The sequence below is a fragment of the Ostrinia nubilalis genome, chromosome 9 (assembly GCF_963855985.1).
Source record: "Ostrinia nubilalis chromosome 9, ilOstNubi1.1, whole genome shotgun sequence".
Taxonomy (NCBI): domain Eukaryota; kingdom Metazoa; phylum Arthropoda; class Insecta; order Lepidoptera; family Crambidae; genus Ostrinia; species Ostrinia nubilalis.
In genome coordinates, this window is record NC_087096.1 from 14,380,154 (window position 1) to 14,406,437 (window position 26,284).

At 38.4% G+C, this 26,284-nt stretch overlaps 1 protein-coding gene, 1 long non-coding RNA gene and 1 pseudogene across 2 annotated transcripts in view; 1 reads left to right on the plus strand and 2 right to left on the minus strand.

The window, feature by feature from the left end:
- Positions 1-26,284, plus strand: part of LOC135074731 (uncharacterized) — a 92,346-nt gene that overhangs the window by 36,612 nt on the left and 29,450 nt on the right. The window lies entirely within an intron of this gene.
- On the minus strand, positions 16,525-17,599 carry LOC135075046 (frizzled-like; annotated as a pseudogene).
- On the minus strand, positions 17,787-20,781 carry LOC135074774 (frizzled-like). The gene is made up of 3 exons (XM_063969157.1): positions 20,655-20,781; positions 20,063-20,266; positions 17,787-19,018 (listed from the first exon to the last, which is right to left on the minus strand). The coding sequence occupies exons 1-3, from the start codon at positions 20,779-20,781 to the stop codon at positions 18,471-18,473; spliced, it is 879 nt and encodes a 292-aa protein (XP_063825227.1). The 3' UTR covers positions 17,787-18,470.

Consider the following 26,284-nt stretch of genomic DNA (forward strand, 5'->3'; position numbering starts at 1 on the left):
AGTTCAAGTTGTATAAGTAAATGGCGTTTCAATCACTCCTAATAAACGCTATTTCAGTTTCCACTGCTAAATTAGTACGTCGTTTAAATGGAGCCGAATCAATCGATAAAATGAATATGACATTTATCGAAAGGTGATCTCGATGCAATCGATTGTTTGGGTCGCGCTCCGTGTGGCGGCGTCTCTGCAATAAACTCGTTAGACGTGACGTCCATAACCGAACGCGCACGTTCCCAGCTGGTTTGATATTTTGAATTTAGAGTCGCTCCTCGCAAAATTCGCAAACATCGATTTGAAGCAGGGAAATAAAGTTGCAGTGAATAAATCAATTACGTAATGTTTGGATAGTACTATAGCTCTAGTTCTTTACTAGTCAGTCAGCGGCAAAGGAAGGGTAACATTGACATAATAATATGACGTGACAGAGCATACAAATCTGTGGGTCTAGACAAAGTGCAAATTATAATCGCAAACCAGTCGAAAAGTGGTCGAAAAGCCCCTTTTTTGTATGGAGTTTTGACGGATTCGATTTTCGATTCGATCAAAAAGTGCGTTTTGGCTGAAGCACATTTGAAGTCTTTATGACGTTTGACACCACAAAAACACGCAGCTAACAGCTTCCATAACTCAGGCACTCAGACTGAACGCTAGACCGAACTTAAATATTGTTTTCGCTATCTATTGCATTATTAACGGTTGAATTTCTTTTGGGATCGTGAGAATAGCTTTCGCTCTCCTTTGTATAGTTAACTGCTTGGACCCATTATTTTTCTTTTTATTTTCGACCAGTGTCTTGTATAAAAAGTGATGTCATGTTTTACCGGTCTTTAGATGATAAAAACGGTACAAAGAGTCCCAAACTGTCTGAAGTTAGTCGTGGTTGAGTAAAGTGGCGTTAAAAGAGCTCCCGGGCGAACGTTTGCGCGACTTCGGAACTTGGAAGTGGACGCCATTGTTGGGAAGTTTTTGAGGCAGGTGTGAAGAGGAATTCACAACACCTATTTTTTGCAGTTTTGATTTGATACTAACGAATGTTATTGTAGTATTATATTATTGTTATTTTCATAAAAAGTAGAGACGACAGATGACGAAACTTTTGAAGATAAATGTATTTGTTGACTACCTTGTGTAAATAAAAAGACAACTCAAAGTATTTAAGAGCTGCAGCTTCCATAAAACTTGACAGCTATCTCAATAAAAAGCCTTGATAAATAAAGAACATTCTTGAAATATCATAGACATAATTTAAAAGACGTTTATGTTATATTACGTCAACTAATCGAAGGTAAATGTCGATGAGGCAATCATCATGATGACGTTATGTGAATACCTAAAATAGAACAGATTTATTCACTAGTATTACTAACTTGTAAGTTAGTAATTTATCACTTAGAATAATCTACTACCTAAGATGGGACTTGAATCCAGGAGCTTACACCTTCCGAGGGACTGTTCTGAAAGGGGTGGTTCAAGTTCCACTTTTTAAGCAGTTGTTTTTCTCGTAAAAATAAATTCTTAATAACTAAGTAACTTCATTAACTTGTTTGAGCCGCGTATGTGTTATCATTTCGTTCACACGGACTTTAAAATATATCATTAAACGATACATTATGTAAGCAAAGATAAAAAGATATTTGCACTAAAGCAAATGCACCGACAAAGTAGCTCAGTTTGCATATTCTACGAATTTTTAATTAATAAAACATTTAGGTACTTTTGTTGGTAGAGCCATGAAAGAAAAAAAACCTCGATAAAAATGATATTACTGGCCAGCATTTGTTTATATTAACAAACTTTGAATTTCTTTTCATAAGCCCTATTTGAAATTGTAATTCGAACGGCGGCATCAAAATATTTTTTCAATTTACGGAGGCGGGCGAAGTGAGCGTTACACTGAGCTGGCTGGCGAGATGGATCGCGTCGTAAATAAGATTGCAGGGTCAAATGACTCCATTCCCTTTATTATTACTCCGGCTCCGATGGATTTTTACGAAGATCCGGGATAAAATGATAACAGAACAGGATAAGGGTGGCGTTTATCATCCAACTAGCGGTATATCTGACGTTTGGAATTGATAGTGGCGTATTTGAGCGTATTTTTGCGGATTCGGTCCAAGGAGTTTAGCGCATTGAAAATACACATCCCATCAAAAACAACTTGTCAAAAAAACCAAGTCTCGCAACTCAGTTGTTCTACGGTAAAAAGTTGTGAGATCCATGTAATACCAAGTCCAGGCCAGGAAATCTTTAACGTTTTACATAAATATATTGACTTGGCCATCGCATGAAAACACGTGTAAATTAAATTATTTAGATATATTGACTTGGCCATCGCATGAAAACACGTGTAAATTAAATTATTTAGTGCGATGGCCAAGTCAATAATTTATGTAAAACGTTAAAGATTTCCTGGCCTGGACTTGGTATTACATGGATCTCACAACTTTTTACCGTAGAACAACTGAGTTGCGAGACTTGGTATTTTTGACAAGTTGTTTTTGATGGGATCTCATTTTTTTTTGTATTTTGTAGACAGCAGTTATGTATCTAGAAAACTGGACCGAAATTGAAAAATTTTACTCGACTTGGCGGTTGCACTACCGTGCCCCCAAATATTTTAGTTTTTCCTTGATTCATACACCAAACACTACTTATATTCCAAATTTGAAGCTTCTAGGTCTGCTAGAAGTGCCTTAGAATTTTGATGATCGGTGAGTCAGTCAGTCAGTCAGTCAGTCAGTCAGTCAGTCAGTCAGTCAGTGAGTGACAAAATTAAGAAACTTTGACCCGTTATAATTCTTAAACTACTGGTTCAAATTGAAGGAAATTTGAAATATACCGTGTCTTTACAATGCCTGCATAGCTAATGAAAATTCAGCTTTCTAGTTTTATCCACAACGAAGTTACAGGCGGTCGAAAATGGCCTGAATTGCTTCGAGAAAAAGATGGTACGGCCGTGCCGCTTTTTTGCTCGACTTGGTGCCGTGCCCCCAGATAAAACAAAAAAGTTTTGTTATTACAGATTTTGTCAAATTGGTATTAAAAACATATTAACGAAGCATGTATGTTTCGAATCAATACGTATTTAATTGTATGCATGGACAATAATGGACAAATGTTAAGTATAATTCCGTTACATGCGAATTTACCATTAAAATGCAGCCTTCAATAAACTTTCAGCTTTATGTGACAATTTGAAGTTCCACAGAAAAGTACTTCACTACGTCCGGCAGAATCAACATTGAGCTTAATGAAATTGGTATTTTATCTGCGTTATTTGCTAGTTGCCGGTAGTTTATCTGTTTTAATTAAACGCTTATGATATTAAATTAAGTTCCTGATAGCTATAGATAGTTTAGATAGTGGTTCCATTCGGCTTGTCACGGAAATACGACATCCCGCATGTCGTCGTAAAACTATTTCGCTGTTCGCTCCCGGCAAAGGACATGATAGGTTATGTTCTTTGAGTTTCTTTGAGTCAAATGCTGACGAAAATGTGATAGTAAGTGAAATAAAAGAAATGCAACCTTATTTTAAATTTATACTAACTAGTATGTCATTTCATTGATAAATTAAATCGTGACGACTCTACAAAATTCAGAAAACACTAACGCCCGTATTCACTAACATTACTGTGAGGTTTCACAGTGCGCGTGGACAGCACAGCGACACACGAACCAATCACAGAGCTCTATTCAACGCTGTGCGTTCGATTTTCTGCTTCACTTAAGCAACTATCGTTTGTGAATACGGACGTGATTCAAACTGCTATTCTATCTGCTATAAAAACGGTGACTGGCTGGACACGCGGCATTGTTTCAACACACACTGCCCTATGGTCGCACAGCGCAGATGTTTTAAGGCGATAGCAGTCACTCTCCAGATGAAAAAGCGACCTCATGTTTGCTCTCTCATTCATTCATTAAGCCCATGGTTTTTCCTGCTGCAGGACAAAGGCCGTACCCTTTTTTCTACCCCTAGCGGTCCGCACATGTCTTATATTTAGTTGCATCGTCCCTTTTACAGGCTTATTTTGATGTCACAGTCGGTAAACTACGATGTGTATGCCCCACTTGGCTCGCCACCACAAAATAAACAGTTGAGAGTACTGATATTTGAATTCGCCCAACGTTTGTAAGGTTTAAATGCTAATTTACTACTGCCGACTGTACTCGTACAGCAGCGGGAGGCAAATTGCCTCTCGTACTATTTGATGGACTGCGACTGGGCTATCTTTGTAGCAGTTAAATTATCGGCTTTAGTTGCATGCTCCATAATTCGTTTGATTATTTCTTAGCTGCTGCATTAAGGTATCACGACTTGGTAGTTTCAAGGCTAGAATCTTAACTTCAATAATAGTAGTTACTATAGTTTACCACCTTCGTGCTAGACGTGTCTCTGGTATGTAATAGTAAAAGTATTACTTGTTAATCTATAAATTTTAATACATGTGTCAAAGTATCTTAGATATTTGGTTAACAAATTAAGAGTATATGACGAGTTGGTGGTTCAAAGCGAAAGTTATTTGTTTTTTTTAGGGCTCAACGAGAAAAAGTAAAAGAAATACTATGAATAAATATTCTTACCTCAGGTTAAGCATATTATTTGCGAATTTGTGTGATGAAATAACGCCTCTTTTGTGTAAGTACAATTCAGGGTGTCAGCAAAATCTCTTTTTGAAACATAAAACATTTTCGTGAGTCATGTTCCCTTCGTGTTTTGCTCGCATAGCTGCACCTCGGTCGTAAATAACATAACCTTTGTGGCGTTACTATCGCGCGTTAAAAGGATCTCAATATATTTAGTGTTATGGACGCTGACATTCATGCCCCAGATCCCTTGGTCAGATAGGACGTACCTGATCGTGATTTGTATCATCAATATACATGTCATAAAAGTGTCGAATAAATAAAAAATATGTGTGTCAACGGGCGGAGATCGTATCTGTTAGGTTCCTACTTGGCTGGGAAAACAACGTGACTTGCAAAATGAAAACTAATTTTATGTTATAGCCATTTTCTATTTCCAACTATGAAGAATTTTTTTAAGATAATCATTTTCAGGAGCAATCCCATTTTGTCCTTGTTATAATACTGAAAATTGGGTAATTATACGGGTTTTTTTCTTTAAAATCGTAGTAGTATACAGGGTTAGCACTAAAAAGCAATTAGCATTATTTTACCGCATGGTATCATTGAAATTAGTAGCTCTACGACGACACGACATTTTCATTACCGATTACGACAATCGCGGTTCAATCAGTCACTGCTATCAAGCCGTATTGCATGCTAAATTAATTTGCAGTACAAACAATACGGCCAATTAGTGTAGTAACCGTCGTATTAATTCGCCTAATAAGCGACGACATATCTCGGCACGTAACAGCTATTGTAGAACTAACGATGTCGTACTCAGGTAATGTGCTTAGCGGTTTGTGCTTAACTAACGCTTTGGCAACTAACTCTGTAATGTGCACTGATCGTTGGGGATACTCGAGTTAATTTTAATTGAAAAAGGCTAAATCGATTGTTCTACTTTACTTATTTAGTAATTGAATTCAGAAACTTGTTTGCACTTATTAAATAAAATTTTGTTACGTGACAAAGGAAGTAGTTTGACATGAATAGTTTGATTAATATAAATGAAAAAAATATAATCTGTTCGACGTGCAGTCTTGTCATAATAATGCATGTCATTAATTGATTGATTCAATTAATTAAAATAACGCTAGTGACCTAATTAAAGTTCGTATTTTTTTTAAACACATCACGTGTATGCTCTAAATTCTAAATGTCAAATTAAAACCCAGATGGATAACTGCTATAATGGTAAAAAACACTAACTTTAAAACCCGTTGACACCCTGTATACGGCCCGGAGTTCCGGGCGAGCTCAGCGCGCAGCCTCCGCGGTATCGAGCGGCCGCGCCCGGGCCACGTGCTTCATTCACCGGTGCACTACCACGTGCGGTTTGCACTTACGCGACTCTATGTAACGTACGGTAATGCACGGAAATAGAGCTTAGGATTTATATCGGTCGCTTTGTGCGGTTTGCAATTACGCGACTATTAAAAGACGATCGCGATGTGCGAAATTAAGCAGTTGGGGCTATTTAGACATTATGGATTGTGGGTTGCCATGGGCGGTTTGCAGTTAGGCGTCTCTATTGAAAGAGCGAGTAATTTGCGGAATTACGCAGCTACGATTAGGAAAGTACAGTTTAGTTAAGATGAAGCCGTATTTTAGTTATCTAGATATGTGTAATTTGTACAAATACAATAAAGAACTTAAAGAATATTGACAATGAAGATGGACAGTAATTTTAAAAGACTTGGTAGAGCGAACACCGGTAGTTGACAAAAATTGGCGCCCAACGTGGTGTTTAAAAATAAATAATTAAATAATGATTGCGATTTATTAAAACGTAGTCAGAATCACGACTGGTATTGTTGACTAGATCAAGAAAATGCTTATTGCTTATTCACATTACATGGCTCTAAGAATTAAAACACCAGACAGAAGGTGTATTTTATATGCAGGTTATTTTAGATTTGTATGTTAAAATCTCGCTGTGATTTTAATTAAAGTTTTCCTTACACACACATGAAAACATAATATGTATTAATAACGCAGCCACTTACGTCATTAAATGCTTTGTTGACGTCATTTGTATTCTGTACCGTAATCTTGCTTTTTAAAGCACCTTCAGACTGTCGCGATTGTTCGCGCTCGCTGCGCATGCGCGGGGTGGCTAATTAATTTTAACGCGTCCGATAAAATATTAGCTGGATCTTAATTAGGGTTTAGGAAGGATCGCGTGGATGCTGTGAAATCGTAATGGGGCAACGAACTACCCAAAAAGAAGGGGTTTTGTATTATGGAATTATGTAAACGCGAACAGCGAACTGACTAAAAAGGAGGGTTGTATTATGTAAACATTGCCTGTGCTTTAGGGATTTACATTACATTTGTTTTTTTTTATGTTTAAACTATGTTTTATAATGTTTTTCTAAGTAAGTTAATTGTAGTAATTCTTGATGAGAATTGAGAAATAAAGTTCTTCTTAAACCGTATTTGTATGATCCTTTAAACATTATTTCACAATAAATACATATACATAGTTATTTAATTTTTAGCGTTAAGAGTCGCATCTTAAGAGTTGGAAGAGCAGTCGCCCGGCAAGCGGAAGGTCGTGGGTTCAATTCCCGCCTTAGGCAGTTCGATTTTTTCAAGTTATTTATAATTTACAAATACATATACAATTTTATAAAAGGTGGCAGAAATGTGCCAGATCTTTGGCTTTTGGAAATAAGGGCTACCCTGAATTTTGCCTGGTTACTATGGTTATCATTGGGGGAGGCCTATGTTCAGCAGTGGACGTCCTGTAACTGAAATGATCATGATAAGGATGTCTCTGAATATAATTATTAAAAAATATTTTATTAATATTCTAACAATTTGAATCCCCAGTTCTTTAGTATCTGCCGCAATGTAACTATGATGTGCCGTGGCCCATGAGTCGTGAGGTCCTCGGGATGTTGAATTTAATTTGCGTACTAGGGCACCGACTCCCGCCCACCGCAATCATGCACTAGTCGCAGACAAAGTTATTATTCTGGACTGTTTCAGAAAGTTCTGGTAAGTCAGAATTAATGGGACCTGACAACGAACACTAGGCTGTACGGTTTCGTGCCGTTGCCTGTGGAACCAATAAAAAGAGCCAAGGAAACGACGAGAGGGAATTCAGGACATTAGTATCTGTTACGAGAAGACAATTTAAGACTGTCAGTGTGTATTAAAACCCAAGGTTGTCTTTTTGGACGGTCTAGCTAGAGTCTATCTCTAGAGTAACGGTTTAGCTAAGCAAGTTACTGTACTTAATCAAAATATAATACTTGAATGTGGACAATTTACCTTGTTTATCCACCGAATTATTTGGAGTATATTATTATGTTTATGATTGTTTCGTTTGTACTTATTTACATGAAAAGTGTCACGTTTTTACTTGGGAATAACGTAATTGAAGCAGTTAGTAAAAATAACACGACAGTTGTTAATTAACTTGCATTGCTTGTTTGTAGAGCTAAAACAAGTAACAAAACTCTGTCAACTTTGTTTAGTTCAAAAGCTTAAAGACAAACACTCAGTTTGTCTTCTTAATCAAAACAGGGGTTCAAGTTGTAGTTAGTATAATCCTTTCATTTGGATTATAAAATATTTACATCTAAGGAATCTTTATAAATGTTTAAGATATAAATAAGGTATAAACGTAAGTAAATGAAATGGAATTTCCAAAATGAGCATAAAAGACTCAGATGTTTTGCAACTCGACCAAAAGTGCAATATGACTGCCACACAGATATGACCGCATGGGCAATAATAATGTCGTTCACCCATCAGCTGGTGGCAGCCGGCACTTTGCCGTTGGATAACAGAGAGGATGTATTTTAGCGAAAAGTCCAGTCTCACAGCGAAATGAACTGTTTTTTTTATTATTTTTTTATTTTTATGCATAACAAGGCAGTTATTTGACCACAATCGCACCTGATATTAAGTGGGATGCAGTCTAGGATGGTACATATCTGCCCTGTAAGTGTATATTCACTCTCGTCTTGAAAAGGCCCGGATTATAGTCTTCGGGAAAGACAGCAGCAGGCACCGAGTGCCAGTCAGTTGCCAGAGTCATCGAAACGCTTAGTGCGAGCTGGTGGAATGTCAACAATATAGGGATGGTACGCTAACCTGCGTCTGGTTCCCCGATGTTGGAAGGGGGCTGGTGGTTTAATTGTTGTTTGTCCTATTAAACTGCCTGCCGAAGCTGATACCTTCTGAAGACAATGCCGGGGCGTCTTTTAGGCACTTTCTCTCTACCTTTACTGGTTTGTATAATATTCAGCAACCTAAAATGCATTTATTTTTATCATCTCATCAGAAAGACAAAAATACATCTAATGCTTTTTAAAAATTAGCTTCTCTGTTAAGCGTTCTTTTCCTAATTTTGCAACTCATATTTTATTCGTCTTACCTTCGACTCCCCTTCTCATTCCCTTTATTTGCAGTGCTCATTGTAGACGCTTTAGAGACAGCTCACAAGACACGACCCAATCTAGTTGATTCAATTGTGCTACCTTGAGAACACATTACAATTTTATTGGTGACTTCCCAAGAGTCTGATGTTGCCAACTTAATTTCATTTGAAACCTTATCTTTATCAAAGGAGTCATAGCGCTTGAATTAATCTACTTCAAATTGTGTTTTCTATTGGAGTGTATGTGCATTATTTGGTTCAGTATGCAACTATTAAGAGAGCTTACTTAGATCACAAGCATTCTAAATCATGTTGAGAATTATGTCACCTAGTTTTTAATTAACTCTTACTTCTTTTACCAAAATATCGTTAATAGCTTAATTATTTTTCATCGACTCGTGCATCTCATCTCATTCATTCAACAATACAATTAAAAGAAAGAAATAGGTTTCATGCCATGATCTAAGCGTCTTATAAAATTAATTAATTTGTCAGTCATATTTAGTAACGTCAGGAAGGATACTAAGGTCCAATTTCCCCAGTTCTTAACTTAGTTTACAATAACGTTTTATGAGTGTTTAAAGTTTATCGTTGCCTTTGGCACAATGTTGCCGATATAACAAAACGATTGCAATGCCCCACTTCCCAATACATTGTCACATTGTCAGTAGTTGCATCACCTTAGGTATTCTAGAATGTCTAGTCGGGTGAGACAATTTGAAAGTGATTACTTACCTATTAAAAGTTACGTAAAAACATCGCTATTTCCATTCAAATGTTTTAATTTGTTCTACTTGTTCTATTGTGTTGCATCTTACTAAAGTCCCTCTCTATCGCATGTAAATGTAGTTTAATGATTGTCTACTCACGGACATTGCCCGCGGGCGGCGTGACCGGAGGGAGCGGCGAGCGTTCGGCGAACGAACTAGCAATGTTCGGTTCGCGAGCGAACATCGAAGAAGACGATCCTGATTCCTGACGCACTCTCTTCAACGACTTTTCACTAAACGGTCTCGATAATCTTGTAAATTTATACCGAATAGATAATTAATTTCAGACAGTCCACTCCTTTTCATTTATAACTTCCACTTGGCTCACTATCGAAGTAACAATGATTCTACTATGTTCATCACTCCATTTTAATTTCGTGAAGAATTAATATAGAGTACATATTAACTAAACTTTAAAAGTTTGGTTATTAAAACTCTACGTTACATGTTTCATGCCACCTCTTTTACAGTTTTAAGCTATGCTGTATTATTTTTAAACAGCTCTACTTTATTACTCCCATTAAAACTGTCTCTATACACTCAATATTACCTTGTTGAAACTAGCTTATATTATATTAATCTTGGAGCCCTATCCTGTATAACGTTGTCATAGTTTTATTAAATTCTCACTGCAGTCCGGCCAGCCCCTAGGGGGGTAATACGCCATATCATTAGTTCGCGGGGGACGGGCATCATTATACAGGGTGGAAGTCGAAACTATGCTTGGGTAATAATGGTCGCTCTATTTTTAGAAGTTTACGACTTACTATAGTTTTTTCAGAAAAGTTGCAGAGAAGTTTAATTAAGATCTGAATGGTGGTGTAAGAACCAAACGTTGAGGCCTAGATGTAATTTTGTGTAATTTAACAGATTTTAATTTCTGGTTATTATTTGTTACAGGTACATGATTTCGTTATCTATTTGACTTCGTGATCGCTTCGCTGTCTACCGAAATATGGTAAAATAACAAACGTAAACTGTTTTATTAAATGAAAACGTTAATGTATGTTTCATCGTCTACCCTAGATTTAACACGTAGCTCTAGGTACTCGTAGTCAAAGCTATGTGTAGAGAAAAGTACCGAAATACTCGTACATCTCTCAACTAAACAGAACACAGCTAATTTTCGTTGTTTCATCTCCGTATCGAACTTCTGTAACGGGACAACTGGAGCACGAGAATTCGCGTCGCTCCGTTGTACGCGAGTTTTTGTTTCGCCAGTCACCGGCCCTTTTTGTGTGCAGCGCCCGGAAGGGGCGTGAAAAATGAATTCCTGGCGCCGTGTCTATGTTTTCGCTGTCATGAACTTGGGAAAAAGGTTGATCTGTATTTTGATGAAGTGGCTGTGTAAATGCTGCTGTATGAGCAGTAGAAGAACGAAGTAAATCGAACAGTTAGTTTAAAAAGTATCATGCTTGTGTGAAATTAATTATCTTCTTATTCTGACGTATTTATTATTTGTTACATCTTTTTATCAAGTAGGATATCTATTTATTTTCTCTGCTTGACCTATGATTGACTGGTAGAAAAAGCCACTTGGCATCAAGTCCGCCACTGTACTTTACTTAAGTGCAATAAGTTTAAATAAATAACACCCGTATTTACAAACGATACTTGCTGAAGTGAAGCAGCAAATCGAACGCACAGCGTTGAATAGAGTTCTGTGAATAGTTCGTGTGTGACAGTGTGAGTCCATGCGCACTGTAGTAATGTTTGTGAGTACGGACGTACTTACATATATCTTTCTTAAGAAACGTTTTTCTTGCCCTTATGTTTGTTTACCATTAGTTTCTCTTCACTACCCCACTCTTCTCTCTTCATATACATATAGCTCTAATAACCATGTAAATTATTTAAATCATCACCAGTTTAATTTGATAATAGTAGTACGAGTACATCCATCACGTAGTCCCACTAACCCAGTATTGGACAATATTGATTGCGAGCGCGGGATGTGGTGTGCGGAAACACCTCGCCTCCACGGATATTGGCTGTGGTGAAGTCTGCCTACAACTGCTACAACCTATGTACACGTGTACTGCATACTGCAAATGTTGTTCCTTTTTTAAACTTTCCTGGTCTGCTGGCTGGTAGAGTTGCGAAGGAATATGCCTTTATCGATGAAAATAGAGTTAGACACTTCTACCGGTGATAAAATGATAAGGCAACGTCGTTTTCTTATTAGAAAGAGAATTTTCGTATTTGTACGACTACGATAAACAATAACTTCTATAAGTTATTTCTTTATATGCCTATGCATTAGGTATAGATTTTATATAAAGAAATAGAAAATTACACTTGACGTGTCCCCAACCAATCATTCATTTCATTTTGTGAGAGGCTTTTCAATATTATTAATTTTCGTCAAATAAAAAGAGCGTTGAAGAGTGGCCCTACTTATCTCCACCGAATACTTATAAGAGTACTGAAAATGTTAGTTCCTATTTTGGCTCTTTTTACGTGACGCCAAGTATAATGCCATGCTTATACCGTTCTGCAACAAGGATGCATTTTAAGTATTTTTTATGCCCCAGTTTACAATTTGGCAGCTCCATAAATACCATACAATAGAATAACAGAATTACCTTGACTTTGACTTATATGCTGGAGCTATTTCATCCAGCTTTACGGTTCCCCCGGCAACTGCAGTTCCAACTTCGGTTAGTTCATTCAGGGACTGGGTAGTCAATGCGAAAAACCGCTCAACGGTTGGAATGTGCAGGTGTCAAAATGTCCATACGGACCGGCTGTTAGTGTGGCAAAAAGTATGAACGTCGAAATGAGCAATGGTTAAAATGATCTGAAGTTAAAATGTCTTCGGGTTTATTTGAACAAGCGTCTTATTGTATAATAGCTAACGTGAACACGTGTTTAAATGCATCAAGGTAAAAATGTCCAAAAAAACTTTATTGACTAGACTACAAGAACATTGAACATTTTGACATTTAATTTTATTAATTTATTCATGAGCACAATATATCAGTTGATCATTTTATCTATCACACCTTTTGTTGTACTTGTATTTTGTGATGTGTACCATTTGTCACTAAACCATTGTAACCATGGTAACAATGTACATTTTGGCACTGGGACTTTTTGACGTTCATACTTTCTGCCACACTAACAACCGGTCCGTATGGACATTTTGACACCTGCACATTCCAACCGTTGAGCGTTTTTTCGCATTGACTACCCAGTCCCTGAATGGGTTAGTTGAACTTTGTTGTGTAATATGCAGCGGTTCCGTGTTAGTGAGCGAATTGTATTTTGAATATTGTCGATGTTTAATGTGTTCCTATTAGAATTAGCAAGACCGAGTTTGCAAGCGTTAAATTTAATTAGATAGACTCTATCTAATTAACTGATATCTGATAGAGTATACATGAATGTTTATGGACCTCAGATCATAGAAGGGAATAGATGTGAAACGGGGGCGTGGCGCGTGTCTCCGCGATATGCCCAGAAACGAACATCGCCCGCGACGCCAGGTTAGTCGCGATTCAGTCGTACTGAGGAAATGTTCTCCGATATTGTTGGATAATGCGTCGTAACGTGCAATAACATAAGTGAAACGAAGAACTACAGGAACAATGAAGTCATTTACCACATGTAAGTATTGCAAATCCATTGGTATTTTGCTTATAAATAAAAAAAACTAAACATTTTTACGAACGAATTCAGTGCCGTGACATTTACTGCGATATCGAAATTAGTGGTGATAAAAATTCAAACACGTTGTACATTGACGATTTAGTTAGCAACCACTTTATGTCATGCGTAACTACTGCGCAATGTATTTTATATCTTCCGATATCCACTGACGCGTGAAAATACACAGTACGGCCGCATGTGCCGGTCGTAACATAGTGCAGGGCTCGTGTTCTAATACGGTTTCCTATTATCGATAAATAGAAGTAAATTATTATTTTCTATTTTCTAATTTTGAATGAAAAAATCATGAGTTGCTTGCGATTTTTAAGTTTTTACAAAAACAATAACAATAGTAGAAGGGATTAGTAACTGTCAACTATGTAATTACTATAAGAGCTAGTTGAAAGCCTAATATAGGCATTATTTTTGATAAACATAGGCGGTACGAATTTCGCCATAATTAAAAAGTTAATGCGCGATAGTAGTTAATAATAATTACAGTGATCCTGTTATTATTATTAAAGAAAATAATAATATATTACCAATATTGTAAATACTGGTAAAAATCGCAAGTACCTACTTAACCCATGACTTAAACTTTGTCAGTCTATAACTTCTATACTCCATCGATAACGACATTGAGCTTTGGTTGGGGTAAATTAATATAAGGTAACTTCATTTAGTCCCAATAATTGATTCTGAGTTTTTCGTCCATACAAAATGGAACTGACTCCTTTATGCAAAAATCGTTAAAGAACATAATAATAACGTATAATAATAAAAAGGTTTTCATACAAGCATTTTTTAAACCAATTTCGAGCCTTGCCCCCAGGATTTAAAGTATCGATATCTTATCGACTCCATTTTATCTTTCTTCTCTCTAATTGCTTTTTTCAAAGTGTGCGTCACGTCACGCGGCCATTGATTGGCCATAAGGCACGCCTTCTGGCCAATCACAGCACTTTTAAGCCGGTTGCACATGTTGTCGTAGACTCTCAGTCGCTTTGTTTTTACACAGTTGAATGTGTGTGTGGGAGCTGTGGTGGGGGAAATGTGGGGACACTGGTTCTCGTTGTAGTTACGCGCGACTTCATATCTATTCTCTTTCTATGATCTGAGTTATGGACTAATGACAGAGAGTAATATTTAATATCTTAACTGTAGAGTTATTCATTATTTTCTTAATGGCTCTTGGCATTCTAGTTGTAGTGGATGTCAAATTGACAATAGCTGTCAGTTCTGTTAATTCCTTCACAAAACACTAGCTACTGGCTTAAATACCCAAAACTGGCAAGAATTAGGCATGGGCCTAATAGACCCAAAGGGTCGAATATACTTGAAACTCGAGATAAAATAACTCGTTTTGTTACATTATTTGGTATAGGTTGCAAGTTAATTGAATAATTCAAATTGTCGTTTTGGTTTGACCATTGAAGTCCTAATATTTTGTGCAAGCTATCCCCTGGTTGTCCGAGTTGGACGCTTTGTGATGTTGTGCTTTCTGTTTGTGTAGGTAGTGCTGAGTTGCTTACGTAGATGAAAGTTGGCTGTGCGCAGGACTCTGTCTACCTCCAGGGCGACCTGCGTGATTCTGTGCTCATCGTCACCTGAGAGAAGTAGGTCATCAGCGCAGAACTGCTCCTCGATCGCTGCGGCCGCTGCGGCTGCCACCGGCAACTCGGCTGACGACCGTGCTGCATCTGGAAGTTGTTGCAAAGCAGTGCGAGTTTCTTGTGCCAAATGCAGTAAGCAGCGTGTTGCAATTGCAATGTGCGGCGCAGGTTTCAGCCCAAAGCTGAGTGTTGTTAATTTGAAAGTTTGAAGCTCATGGTGAGGCTCCTCCCTCCACAGAATGCATTGCAGAGGTTGTTGATCAGCATTTATGTGTATGCAACAAACACATAAATCCCACCAAAAACATTCTGTAAAAAACTAGCCAAGTCTCGATGGAGCTGCTTGTTTATCTCTAAAAAGTAATGAAATCTAGACAAAGTCGTGCCAAGTCTATGGTTCCTTACTGCGAATTCTTTATTATTATAGTTAATGTTGTGTGACTTGGCCGTATGGCTTATCGCACGGTAGCACACGCTGCAGCATGTGCTATTGCCGGAACCCCTCCATGGGAGTTGGAGGCTGGGGTCGTGACCGCCTTCTACAAATGGACGGCGGATCAGAGAGCGCGAGATGAACGCCCAGCCCCGGATGAGATAAACGCCGTAAGGCGTGAAGCTCGCGAGGCGATGTTCCGTCTGTGGAGAGAGGACATGGCCACAGCTGAGTTCGGGCGCCGATCATTGGACGCTCTGGGTCCGGTGATCAACCAGTGGGTAGAGCGGCCGCACGGTTTCCTCACTTACCGTATGGTGCAGGTATTATCCGGGCACGGTTGCTTCGGATCGTACCTGCATCGCATCGGGAGAGAGGAGACCCCGTCATGCCACAAGTGTGGCGCGGCGGCGGACACGGTGGAGCACACCCTCGCAGTCTGTCTAGGCTGGGAGGAGCAGCGCCGTGTCCTTTGTGCGGTGGTTGGCCAGGACCTCTCACTCCCGAGAATGGTTACCGCTATGCTCGGTGGCGACGAGGCCTGGGAGGCCGTTGCCTCTTTCTGTGAAGATGTCATTTCGCAGAAGGAGGCGGCGGAGCGGGAACGCGAGGACGACCCCTCTGCACCCCCGCTTCGCAGACGGAGGAGGGAAGTTAGAAGGCGGTTGTATGACCGTTCGCTTCTTCCTCCCCTTGGTGGTGGCCAGCCGGCTGGAGACGCGGGGGCGCCTCCTCCTGCATTGCACAGGCTACCACCGCCGTCGGACGGGATTGGCCTCGTGGTCCCGGCTAATCCTGTCGGCCCCCCATTAAGTGGGGGCGTGTTGGGTCCCGCCGTGTAGGGCGGGACGTCCGCGGAAGGCGCCTTGGTCGTTTCTAGTACCCAAGGCGCCGACCACTATGCGGCAGAGGGAACACCCCAGGTTTTTAGTGGGTTCGAGCCCCACATAACCTGCCGTCCCCCGGCGGTAGGTATGGATAGGCCATTTTCCTGGGTAAAAAAAAAAAAAAATGTATGCAACAAAACATTTTACGTATGTCGGCGTTAATTACATATTTGTGCAATTGAAAACGTAATAAAATGTGATTTAGTGTATCCTGTTTGATTGTGCCCTTGTGCTATGATTGATATGTTTGGTAATCTTGTCCCACTTATTGTTGAGGGAAAAGGCCCTTGACAACTAACACTGTCTCCAGCACTCCATCCCATGATATATGCTGCAGCTACCATCAAGTAACATACGGATAGGAATATAATAGGTCTTTCTGGATATCTAAATCTATCTATGTCAATTAAAAAAGTTAGAACAGTAAATAAACAGCTCACAGTGCATAGTGTTGCCTAAATACCAATCCACAATCTTGAAAAGATTTTTTCATCCTGACTGAAAAACATGCCATTACATGGTGCACCACAATCATGTTCAATCTTATCTCCAACCTTCAGAGAATATTCCAAATCCAAACTCTTGGGTACTTTAAAATGTACAGGACAAACAAATCCATAATCTTTTGCACTATGCAGTTTAGTAGGATCCCTTTCAATATTCGATTTGAAATCTACTTTAGGTAGCTTGGTTTCTGTAGGTTTCTTTGATTTATGTGTAACATTATTATCACCAACACATATGACATTTTCATCTGTAGCAACCGGGAACCTTGAACATTCCAGATTCTCTGGCCATGGGAAGCCGTAGTCTATCATCAGTTGGTCGCAATTGTGTTTCGCGGATTCACATAAATGACGGCATGGCAGTATAGGAGTATCCAAAATTGTGCAAACAGGTGCATACACTGAACACAAGAAGAATTTGAGGTCTGGAGAACAATTTATTTTGATTAATGGTGTGAACTGATGTACTTCAGGTCCAGCATCTTCTTGTTTAGCATGATAAGAATGTTGGGAAATATGGTTTCATTGTATCTCAGTTGCTGGCAAAACTGAATGGTAATTGGCTCGCATTGTCCATGGTGAGGCAAAGTATCTCCTTGATAGACAGTCACGCGTGATGTTTCAGTGTATACAAATAAATAAAGCACTTTCAAAAGCGATATCCACAATCTTCCCATTCTTGAAGTCTACAAAAAATGTTGCTAAAAAAAACAAAATAATAATATGTTTTGTGTTGTGCTTACCTTTACAGTACTTGCAGTGCGAAGAGCGACAATTGCTCACATTGTGATTGTTGCCTAGGCAGTTTGTACACAAATGAAATGATTTTACAGCCCTATAGCGTTCCCTTGCATTCAGAGCCAAGAAATTGTTACATTGGTTAAGATAGTGCCTACCTTTACACTGCAGACACGAAGGATTTACAATTGGCTTTGAGGATGTGGTTACCAAACTTTTCCGTGCCTCCGGGCCCCCAGGTTTAGTGACATTCAAGTTGTCGAGAATGTCAGCTCGCCTCCGTATAAAGTTTTTGAAGTCCTGCAACGAAGGTAGTACATTAATTTGAGCTTTGGTTTTCCTCCCATGATCGTTGCAGCGAGGAAGGTAATTTGTTCGACATAAAATAAATGATAATTAAGTCCCAATCATCAATGGGAATGTTAAGTGTGTGAAGTGATCGCAGATGTTTGTTTATATTATCAATTAATGCTCTAAGTGACTTGGCATTTTCAGATGAAATGGATGGAATTTCAAAGAGAGATCGAAGGTGATTTGAAACTAGTAAGCGAGGGTTGTTGTAGCGTTCACACAACAGCCTCCACGCCATTTGGTAACCATCAGATGTGTATTCTATCGAATTGACAACCTCGAGAGCTCCGTCCTTCAGACAACTGCGAAGATATTTAAACTTTTGTATTGATTTTAATGAACTCTGATTTATTAAGGCATCAAATGTCTCCCTAAATTCAAGCCATTCCCTAAAGTCACCGCTAAAACTGGGTAATGCAATTTCTGGAAATTTAATGGAGTCAATACATTCACTACTATGAGATGGTTTGGCTTCAGGTTCATCATTGTCGTTTCTAAAGGCCAATCCACAATCTTGAAAAGTTTTTTTCATCCTGACTGAAAAACATGCCATTACATGGTGCACCACAATCATGTTCAATCTTATCTCCAACCTTCAGAGAATATTCCAAATCCAAACTCTTGGGTACTTTAAAATGTACAGGACAAACAAATCCATAATCTTTTGCACTATGCAGTTTAGTAGGATCCCTTTCAATATTCGATTTGAAATCTACTTTAGGTAGCTTGGTTTCTGTAGGTTTCTTTGATTTATGTGTAACATTATTATCACCAACACATATGACATTTTCATCTGTAGCAACCGGGAACCTTGAACATTCCAGATTCTCTGGCCATGGGAAGCCGTAGTCTATCATCAGTTGGTCGCAATTGTGTTTCGCGGATTCACATAAATGACGGCATGGCAGTATAGGAGTATCCAAAATTGTGCAAACAGGTGCATACACTGAACACAAGAAGAATTTGAGGTCTGGAGAACAATTTATTTTGATTAATGGTGTGAACTGATGTACTTCAGGTCCAGCATCTTCTTGTTTAGCATGATAAGAATGTTGGGAAATATGGTTTCATTGTATCTCAGTTGCTGGCAAAACTGAATGGTAATTGGCTCGCATTGTCCATGGTGAGGCAAAGTATCTCCTTGATAGACAGTCACGCGTGATGTTTCAGTGTATACAAATAAATAAAGCACTTTCAAAAGCGATATCCACAATCTTCCCATTCTTGAAGTCTACAAAAAATGTTGCTAAAAAAAACAAAATAATAATATGTTTTGTGTTGTGCTTACCTTTACAGTACTTGCAGTGCGAAGAGCGACAATTGCTCACATTGTGATTGTTGCCTAGGCAGTTTGTACACAAATGAAATGATTTTACAGCCCTATAGCGTTCCCTTGCATTCAGTTCAGAGCCAAGAAATTGTTACATTGGTTAAGATAGTGCCTACCTTTACACTGCAGACACGAAGGATTTACAATAGGCTTTGAGGATGTGGTTACCAAACTTTTCCGTGCCTCCGGGCCCCCAGGTTTAGTGACATTCAAGTTGTCGAGAATGTCAGCTCGCCTCCGTATAAAGTTTTTGAAGTCCTGCAACGAAGGTAGTACATTAATTTGAGCTTTGGTTTTCCTCCCATGATCGTTGCAGCGAGGAAGGTAATTTGTTCGACATAAAATAAATGATAATTAAGTCCCAATCATCAATGGGAATGTTAAGTGTGTGAAGTGATCGCAGATGTTTGTTTATATTATCAATTAATGCTCTAAGTGACTTGGCATTTTCAGATGAAATGGATGGAATTTCAAAGAGAGATCGAAGGTGATTTGAAACTAGTAAGCGAGGGTTGTTGTAGCGTTCACACAACAGCCTCCACGCCATTTGGTAACCATCAGATGTGTATTCTATCGAATTGACAACCTCGAGAGCTCCGTCCTTCAGACAACTGCGAAGATATTTAAACTTTTGTATTGATTTTAATGAACTCTGATTTATTAAGGCATCAAATGTCTCCCTAAATTCAAGCCATTCCCTAAAGTCACCGCTAAAACTGGGTAATGCAATTTCTGGAAATTTAATGGAGTCAATACATTCACTACTATGAGATGGTTTGGCTTCAGGTTCATCATTGTCGTTTCTAAAGGCCATAACCAGGCCCTTGGCCTTGGCTAGGCTCTCAAAGTAAAGCTCCTCGAACTTTTCACGTTCGAGGAGTTGAGAACTGGTGTCCTCGGACAGGCACTCTAATTGCATCTGAATTGTGTCAAATTTCTCATAAGTTGATTTAACATTTTCTATGCGAAACTCAAGGTTTAAAATATCATCTGCAGTTAATGGAGTTGCTAAATTATCTATGAAATTGGTGAATTGGGTAAGTTTACCCTTAAATGCTGCTCTACTGCGTGAAAGTTGAACAATGTCGTTGGGAAAAGTTTTGTCTTGTGACGTAATTTTGAAAAATTGTATAAAATTTGGTTAGAAATTGTAAGTAAGTAAGATTGGTGAAGGTGAAGAGAGGGTTTGGTGTGAAATAATAAAAGGAACCAGCTCACTCTCCTTTAGAAGCTCGAAGTCGTCTTGGCGTGGTGTTGGTTGCACGTAGAGGTTATGCACGCTTTATCTTCCGGCGGCGTCGAAAAATTTATGAAAATATCCAAGCGTCGCACGAAGGAACCAGCTCACTCTCCTTCAGAAGCTCGAAGTCGTGTTGGCGTGGTCTTGGTTGCACGTGGTGCACGTGCACGTTTTTTCTTCCGTCGGCGCAATCGGCGGACGGCGGCGTCGAAAATTGGATGAAGTATCCAAGCATCGCCGTCGGGCGTCGCACGCAGGCACCACGTAGAGCACAGGGGTCACCAAAATTTGTTGCGGAGAAAAACTCTGGAGACGGTTTGGTAAAGTTGTATTTGTACTACACGCAGTAGATGTTGCCTTTACATTGGTTCGAGAGAGAATGTTACAATGGTCGCACTCGTGCACAGCACGGACGGACGTGCGCAGCGCCATCTATGATTCCTTATTTAAATCATTTCGTAAACTGTTAATTGTACTGTTAGTTCTTATAAAACATGATGAATTATAGATGGCGCTTTACAAACATTTGTTTTATAATAATATAGGTAGATGGCGCTAACATGGGTTCGGAACAGATTTTTTCTCAATATTTCTATTTTTTTGTATGAAAAGGCAAAAAGTTTGTTCTAGAAATGAATTCGCCATCTTTTAATTATCCGAAAATGACACCACACTTGCCCTAATACCCATAGTTTTGAAGATACTTAAAGTGAAGCGCGGCAGAAGGAAACTTGCCCCCCCTCCTCCTGCTACCACAGGGGGGGCTCCCGATGTCTACCGACGGAAATCGACTCAGGAGCACCCAAAGAACAACTGGTGCAAAAATGAGCCTTCTATACCAAAGTGGAGGGGTTCTTGCACTAAATTCCCTACTATTTCTGGTTATTATTTGTTACAGGTACATGATTTTGTTATCTATTTGATTTCGTGATCGCTTCGCTGTCTACCGAAATATGGTAAAAAAACAAACGTAAACTGTTTTATTAAATGAAAACGTTAATGTAGGTTTCATCGTCTACCCTAGATTTAACACGTAGCTCTAGGTACTCGTAGTCAAAGCCATGTGCAGAGAAAAGTACCAAAATACTCGTAAATCTCTCAACTAAACAGAACACAGCTAATTTTCGTTGTTTCATCTCCGTATCGAACTTCTGTAACGGGACAACTGGAGCACGAGAATTCGCGTCGCTCCGTTGTACGCGAGTTTTAGTTTCGCCAGTCACCGGCCCTTTTTGTGTGCAGCGCCCGGAATGGGCGTGAAAAATGAATTCCTGGCGCCGTGTCTATGTTTTCGCTGTCATGAACTTGGGAAAAAGGTTGATCTGTCTGTATTTCGATGAAGTGGCTGTGTAAATGCCGCTGTATGAGCAGTAGAAGAACGAAGTAAATCTAACAGTTGGTTCAAAAAGTATCATGCTTGTGTGATATTAATTATGTATCTTCATAATCTGACGTATTATTTGTTACATCTTTTTATCAAGTAGGATATCTATGTATTTTCTCTGCTTGACCTATGATTGACTGGTAGAAAAAGCCACTTGGCATCAAGTCCGCCACTGTACTTATGTGCAATAAGTTTAAATAAATAACACCCGTATTCACAAACGATACTTGCTGAAGTGAAGCAGCAAATCGAACGCACAGCGTTGAATAGAGTTCTGTGAATAGTTCGTGTGTGACCGTGTGAGTCCATGCGCACTGTAGTAATGTTTGTGAATACGGACGTACATGTTTCTTTCATAAGAAACGTTTATCTTGCTCTCATGTTTGTTTACCATTAGTTTATCTTCTCTACCCACTCTTCCCTCTTCATATGAAGCTTCTAATAGCCGTGCTAATTATTTAAATCATCACCAGAGTTTAATTTGATAATAGTGAACATCCATCACGTAGTCCCACTAACCCAGTATTGGACAATATTGATTGCGAGCGCGGGATGTGGTGTGCGGAAACACCTCGCCTCCACGGATATTGGCTGCGGTGGGGTTCCTACAAGCCTACAACCTATGTACACGTGTACTGCATGCTGCAAATGTTGTTCCTTTTTTAAACTTTCCTGGTCTGTTGGCTGGTAGAGTTGCGAAGGAATATGCCTTTATCGATGAAAATAGAGTTAGACACTTCTACTGGTGATGAGGGAAGATCGTTTTCTAATAGAAGAAGGAGCATTTAAGGAATTGCTGCTTCCTGCTACTTTTACGATGAATAGCCTCCTAAGTATTAAAGCTTATGACCACAGTCTTTGGACGAACACTATATGTGATCGCGATCGTCATCAGTGAGGAGCCGAGGAAGAAGAAATATTAAAGATTTTATAATAAGCAATAGAAAATTGTACTAGACTTATCCCTAATCAATTAACCATATTGATAGATGATGAGTAACTAATAATAAGTTACATTTTGTAAGAGGCTTCTCAGTATCAATGCCATGCATATACCGTTCAGCAACCGGGTGCATTGTAAGTAATTTTATGCCACAGTTTACACAATATGTCTGCGCCATAAATACCGTACAATACAATAACAGAATTACCTTGACTTTGACTCATATGCTGGAGCTATTTCATCCAGCGGGACGGACGGAACGGTTCCCCCGGGAACTGCAGTCCCAACTTCGGTTAGTTGAACTTTGTTGTGGAATATGCAGCAGTTCCGTGTTCGTGAGCGAATTGCATTTTGAATATTGTCGATGTTTAATGTGTTCCTATTAGAATTAGCAAGACCGCAAGTTTGTAACCGTTAAATTTAATTAGATAGACTATCTAATTAACTGATATCTGATAGAGTATACATGCATGTTTGTGGACCTATGACAGAGATAGTATTTAATATCTTAAAGAGTTATTAACTTTATTATTTTCTGAATGGTAACTACTCTTGGTGTTCTAGTTGTAGTGGCTGTCAATGACTGACAGTAGCTTTCAGTTCTGTTAATTCCAACACAAAGACACTGGTGATTTAAATGGCTAAAGCTAAACCACATTTTCCACACTTATAATGACATAATACTCTACATTCCTCCAAAAACCATAAGCCTATTAAAACGGCTTCTAATGTAAATTACGAATCAGTAGACTCTCGCGCTATCGTGCACTTACGCCTGCTAAGTGTCATTCATAATGTTAAATGTTTGTAACATTTAGAGAAGGAAATTCACTAATACCAAATGCATCCATACGATACGATGCCCTAAATGTTGTCTCTTTAAATGCCATGGATGGGAAAACTTCATTAGACGTCTGAAAAACGTTCGTTCGTCTACGCCGTAGACGTTTTTCAGGCAGCGTTTCAGCGTAGACTCTACTTCATTCATATCATGTCTGCACTTGCTGTTACGCACTTACTCCATTTCCCTCCACTGTGCACTAAACCACCGCCGTCAGCTGTCACCTTTGACACAAGTCACAAACAGTTACGCACGTCACAAGTTGACACCACACGACCCATCTGTTCATTGTGCACTACATTTAATAGTCAAACGAACTTACCTGTACGTGAAGTTCGACTGTAATTATGCGAAGTTGTTGTCTCGTCCGAAGATGATGAAAGATATGAAAGATAACTAGTGTAGTCCCGGCTTACATCCTCTGGCGTCACACAATTTTAAAGCTAAAATAAAATATTTCTGAACGCAGTCGTACCTAGGTCCCACCACGCCATCTATACCTGTCAACTCATTCAAGTTTAAAGTAATTAGGTTTAATTTTACAACTGGGGCGTTTTGTAATTACTTACTCTTAATTATTACAATAACCAAGGGTTTGGGTGGGACTCATCATCTTCGGACGAGACAACAACTTCGCATAATTACAGTCGAACTTCACGTACAGGTAAGTTCGTTTGACTATTAATTATGCTCGTTGTTGTCTCGTCCTCGATGATGAAAGATATGAAAGATAACTAGTGTAGATGTTCAAAGATAAAAGTTGTAAAATTAAACAAACATGTTCAAATTGTAAAATTAAACAAACATGTTCAAGTAAGAAAAAAAGTATTGTTTTATTCAAACTTTCATTAATTAGTAACTATTACCCTTATCACTACTTAATCAGACATATGTTTCTTATGAGCTAAATAGCATTCATATAAAATTATTAATTTCTAAAAATGTTCACTGCAAAGTGACTATTATTTATAATGAGTCTATTGTAACACCTTCAAAATACTGTTTGTGGATTCCCCAGACCAAGCAGCTGTTCTCCGTATAACATCAATATTATCACCTTTTTTAAACATTGCAGATGTTGTAGCGTGCCTAATGCTATGAATGTATGGTAAAGATTGATGTGTCTATACCACTTTCTGTCATGCACTTCTCTATCCAACGGCTGATTGTGCTGGAGGAAACCTTTTTGTGTGGTTTTCTAAGATGTTTTATTGCACCAAACTAATCACTAAGTGCTTGAGCAGGACAGATCTCTACTTTATCCCTAAAGAAAGGTAATGTAAATGGCTGACACTTATCAGACTTGACCAGAGGTCTTGATTAATTTATTAATTTTAATTTAATTTATCAATTTTAATTGTTACACAATCATCCTTATTATTTATAATATATATAATATTTATAATATTTCAATTAAATTTAATGTTCGCATTCTTTGACATGTGGCTAAAATTACAATATAGCAGTCTATTTTCATATTCCATTTCAATACCTATACTTAAGAACTGTGGATACATCCCATGTATCATTATATTTAGGAGCACTAGGTCTTAAAGAATCCTTTAAACAATCTTTTGATATTTTCATCTGTTTCGTCAAGGTGAGTACCTATAAAATTAATGACAATGCTGATCTAATATAATTCAAATTACCTTATGACAATACCTCATGAAACTTTTTATTTAAATAAGTAATAACATCTGGGAAGCTTGGCTTATTTGTTGATAGCCATAATTCTTGTGCATACTTAGTCCATGCTACAATACATGGTTGGTATTGTTTTAATGTATTAACAGATATAGAAGCTGACATGATCTCGGATCTCATAATCCCACTGATTCCAGATTTTATGAAGGCCTGCCTGATAATACTCCTGCCATCAGTCTAGGTTCTTGTGCACAGGGTGTGGTTCTTTGGAATTTTGTAATATAAGTAAATCTTTAGTAAGTTTCAAAATTGATGGTTTGTGAACTAGCTATCTCATGAACATATGGTGTTCCAATATGGAACTACCCCTATGCCCTTTATCTGAAAACTATTTTTTCCACGGTCTTAAGGATCATGTAGGAAATTAATATGAAACTTCAGTTGATATCAACAAAGTGTAAATGCATCAATTGCAAATGCATCCAGGTCTGGACGCGGTGATACAAAACAATGACATTTCTTGTTAGTCTTTGTTGCAAAGAGATCTATGGATGGTGTTCCTAAGGTTGAAGTTATTTTTTCTAATAGTATTCTCAGATTCATTTACACTATTGCTCCGCCATGTCAAGTCCTCTCTACATTAATTGTTAAAAGAAATTTTGTATTCATATTTATCATTATACTTTTTAACTGCAAGAAATTTTAGTCTCTAATTATTTGGTGTATAAAATACCATATTTTATGGCTAGACATATAGCTTCAAGCTTACTTGGCACATGAACTTATTGTGAACATCACCTTTGACTATAACTCTTTAATCAATTTAAAGAATTTACTTTCTTTTAGTTAGATAATGCTTATTAATGTCATTTGTACTGTATTAAAGATGATGAAACCTTTCTGAAGTTAACGTTACTGTTTGA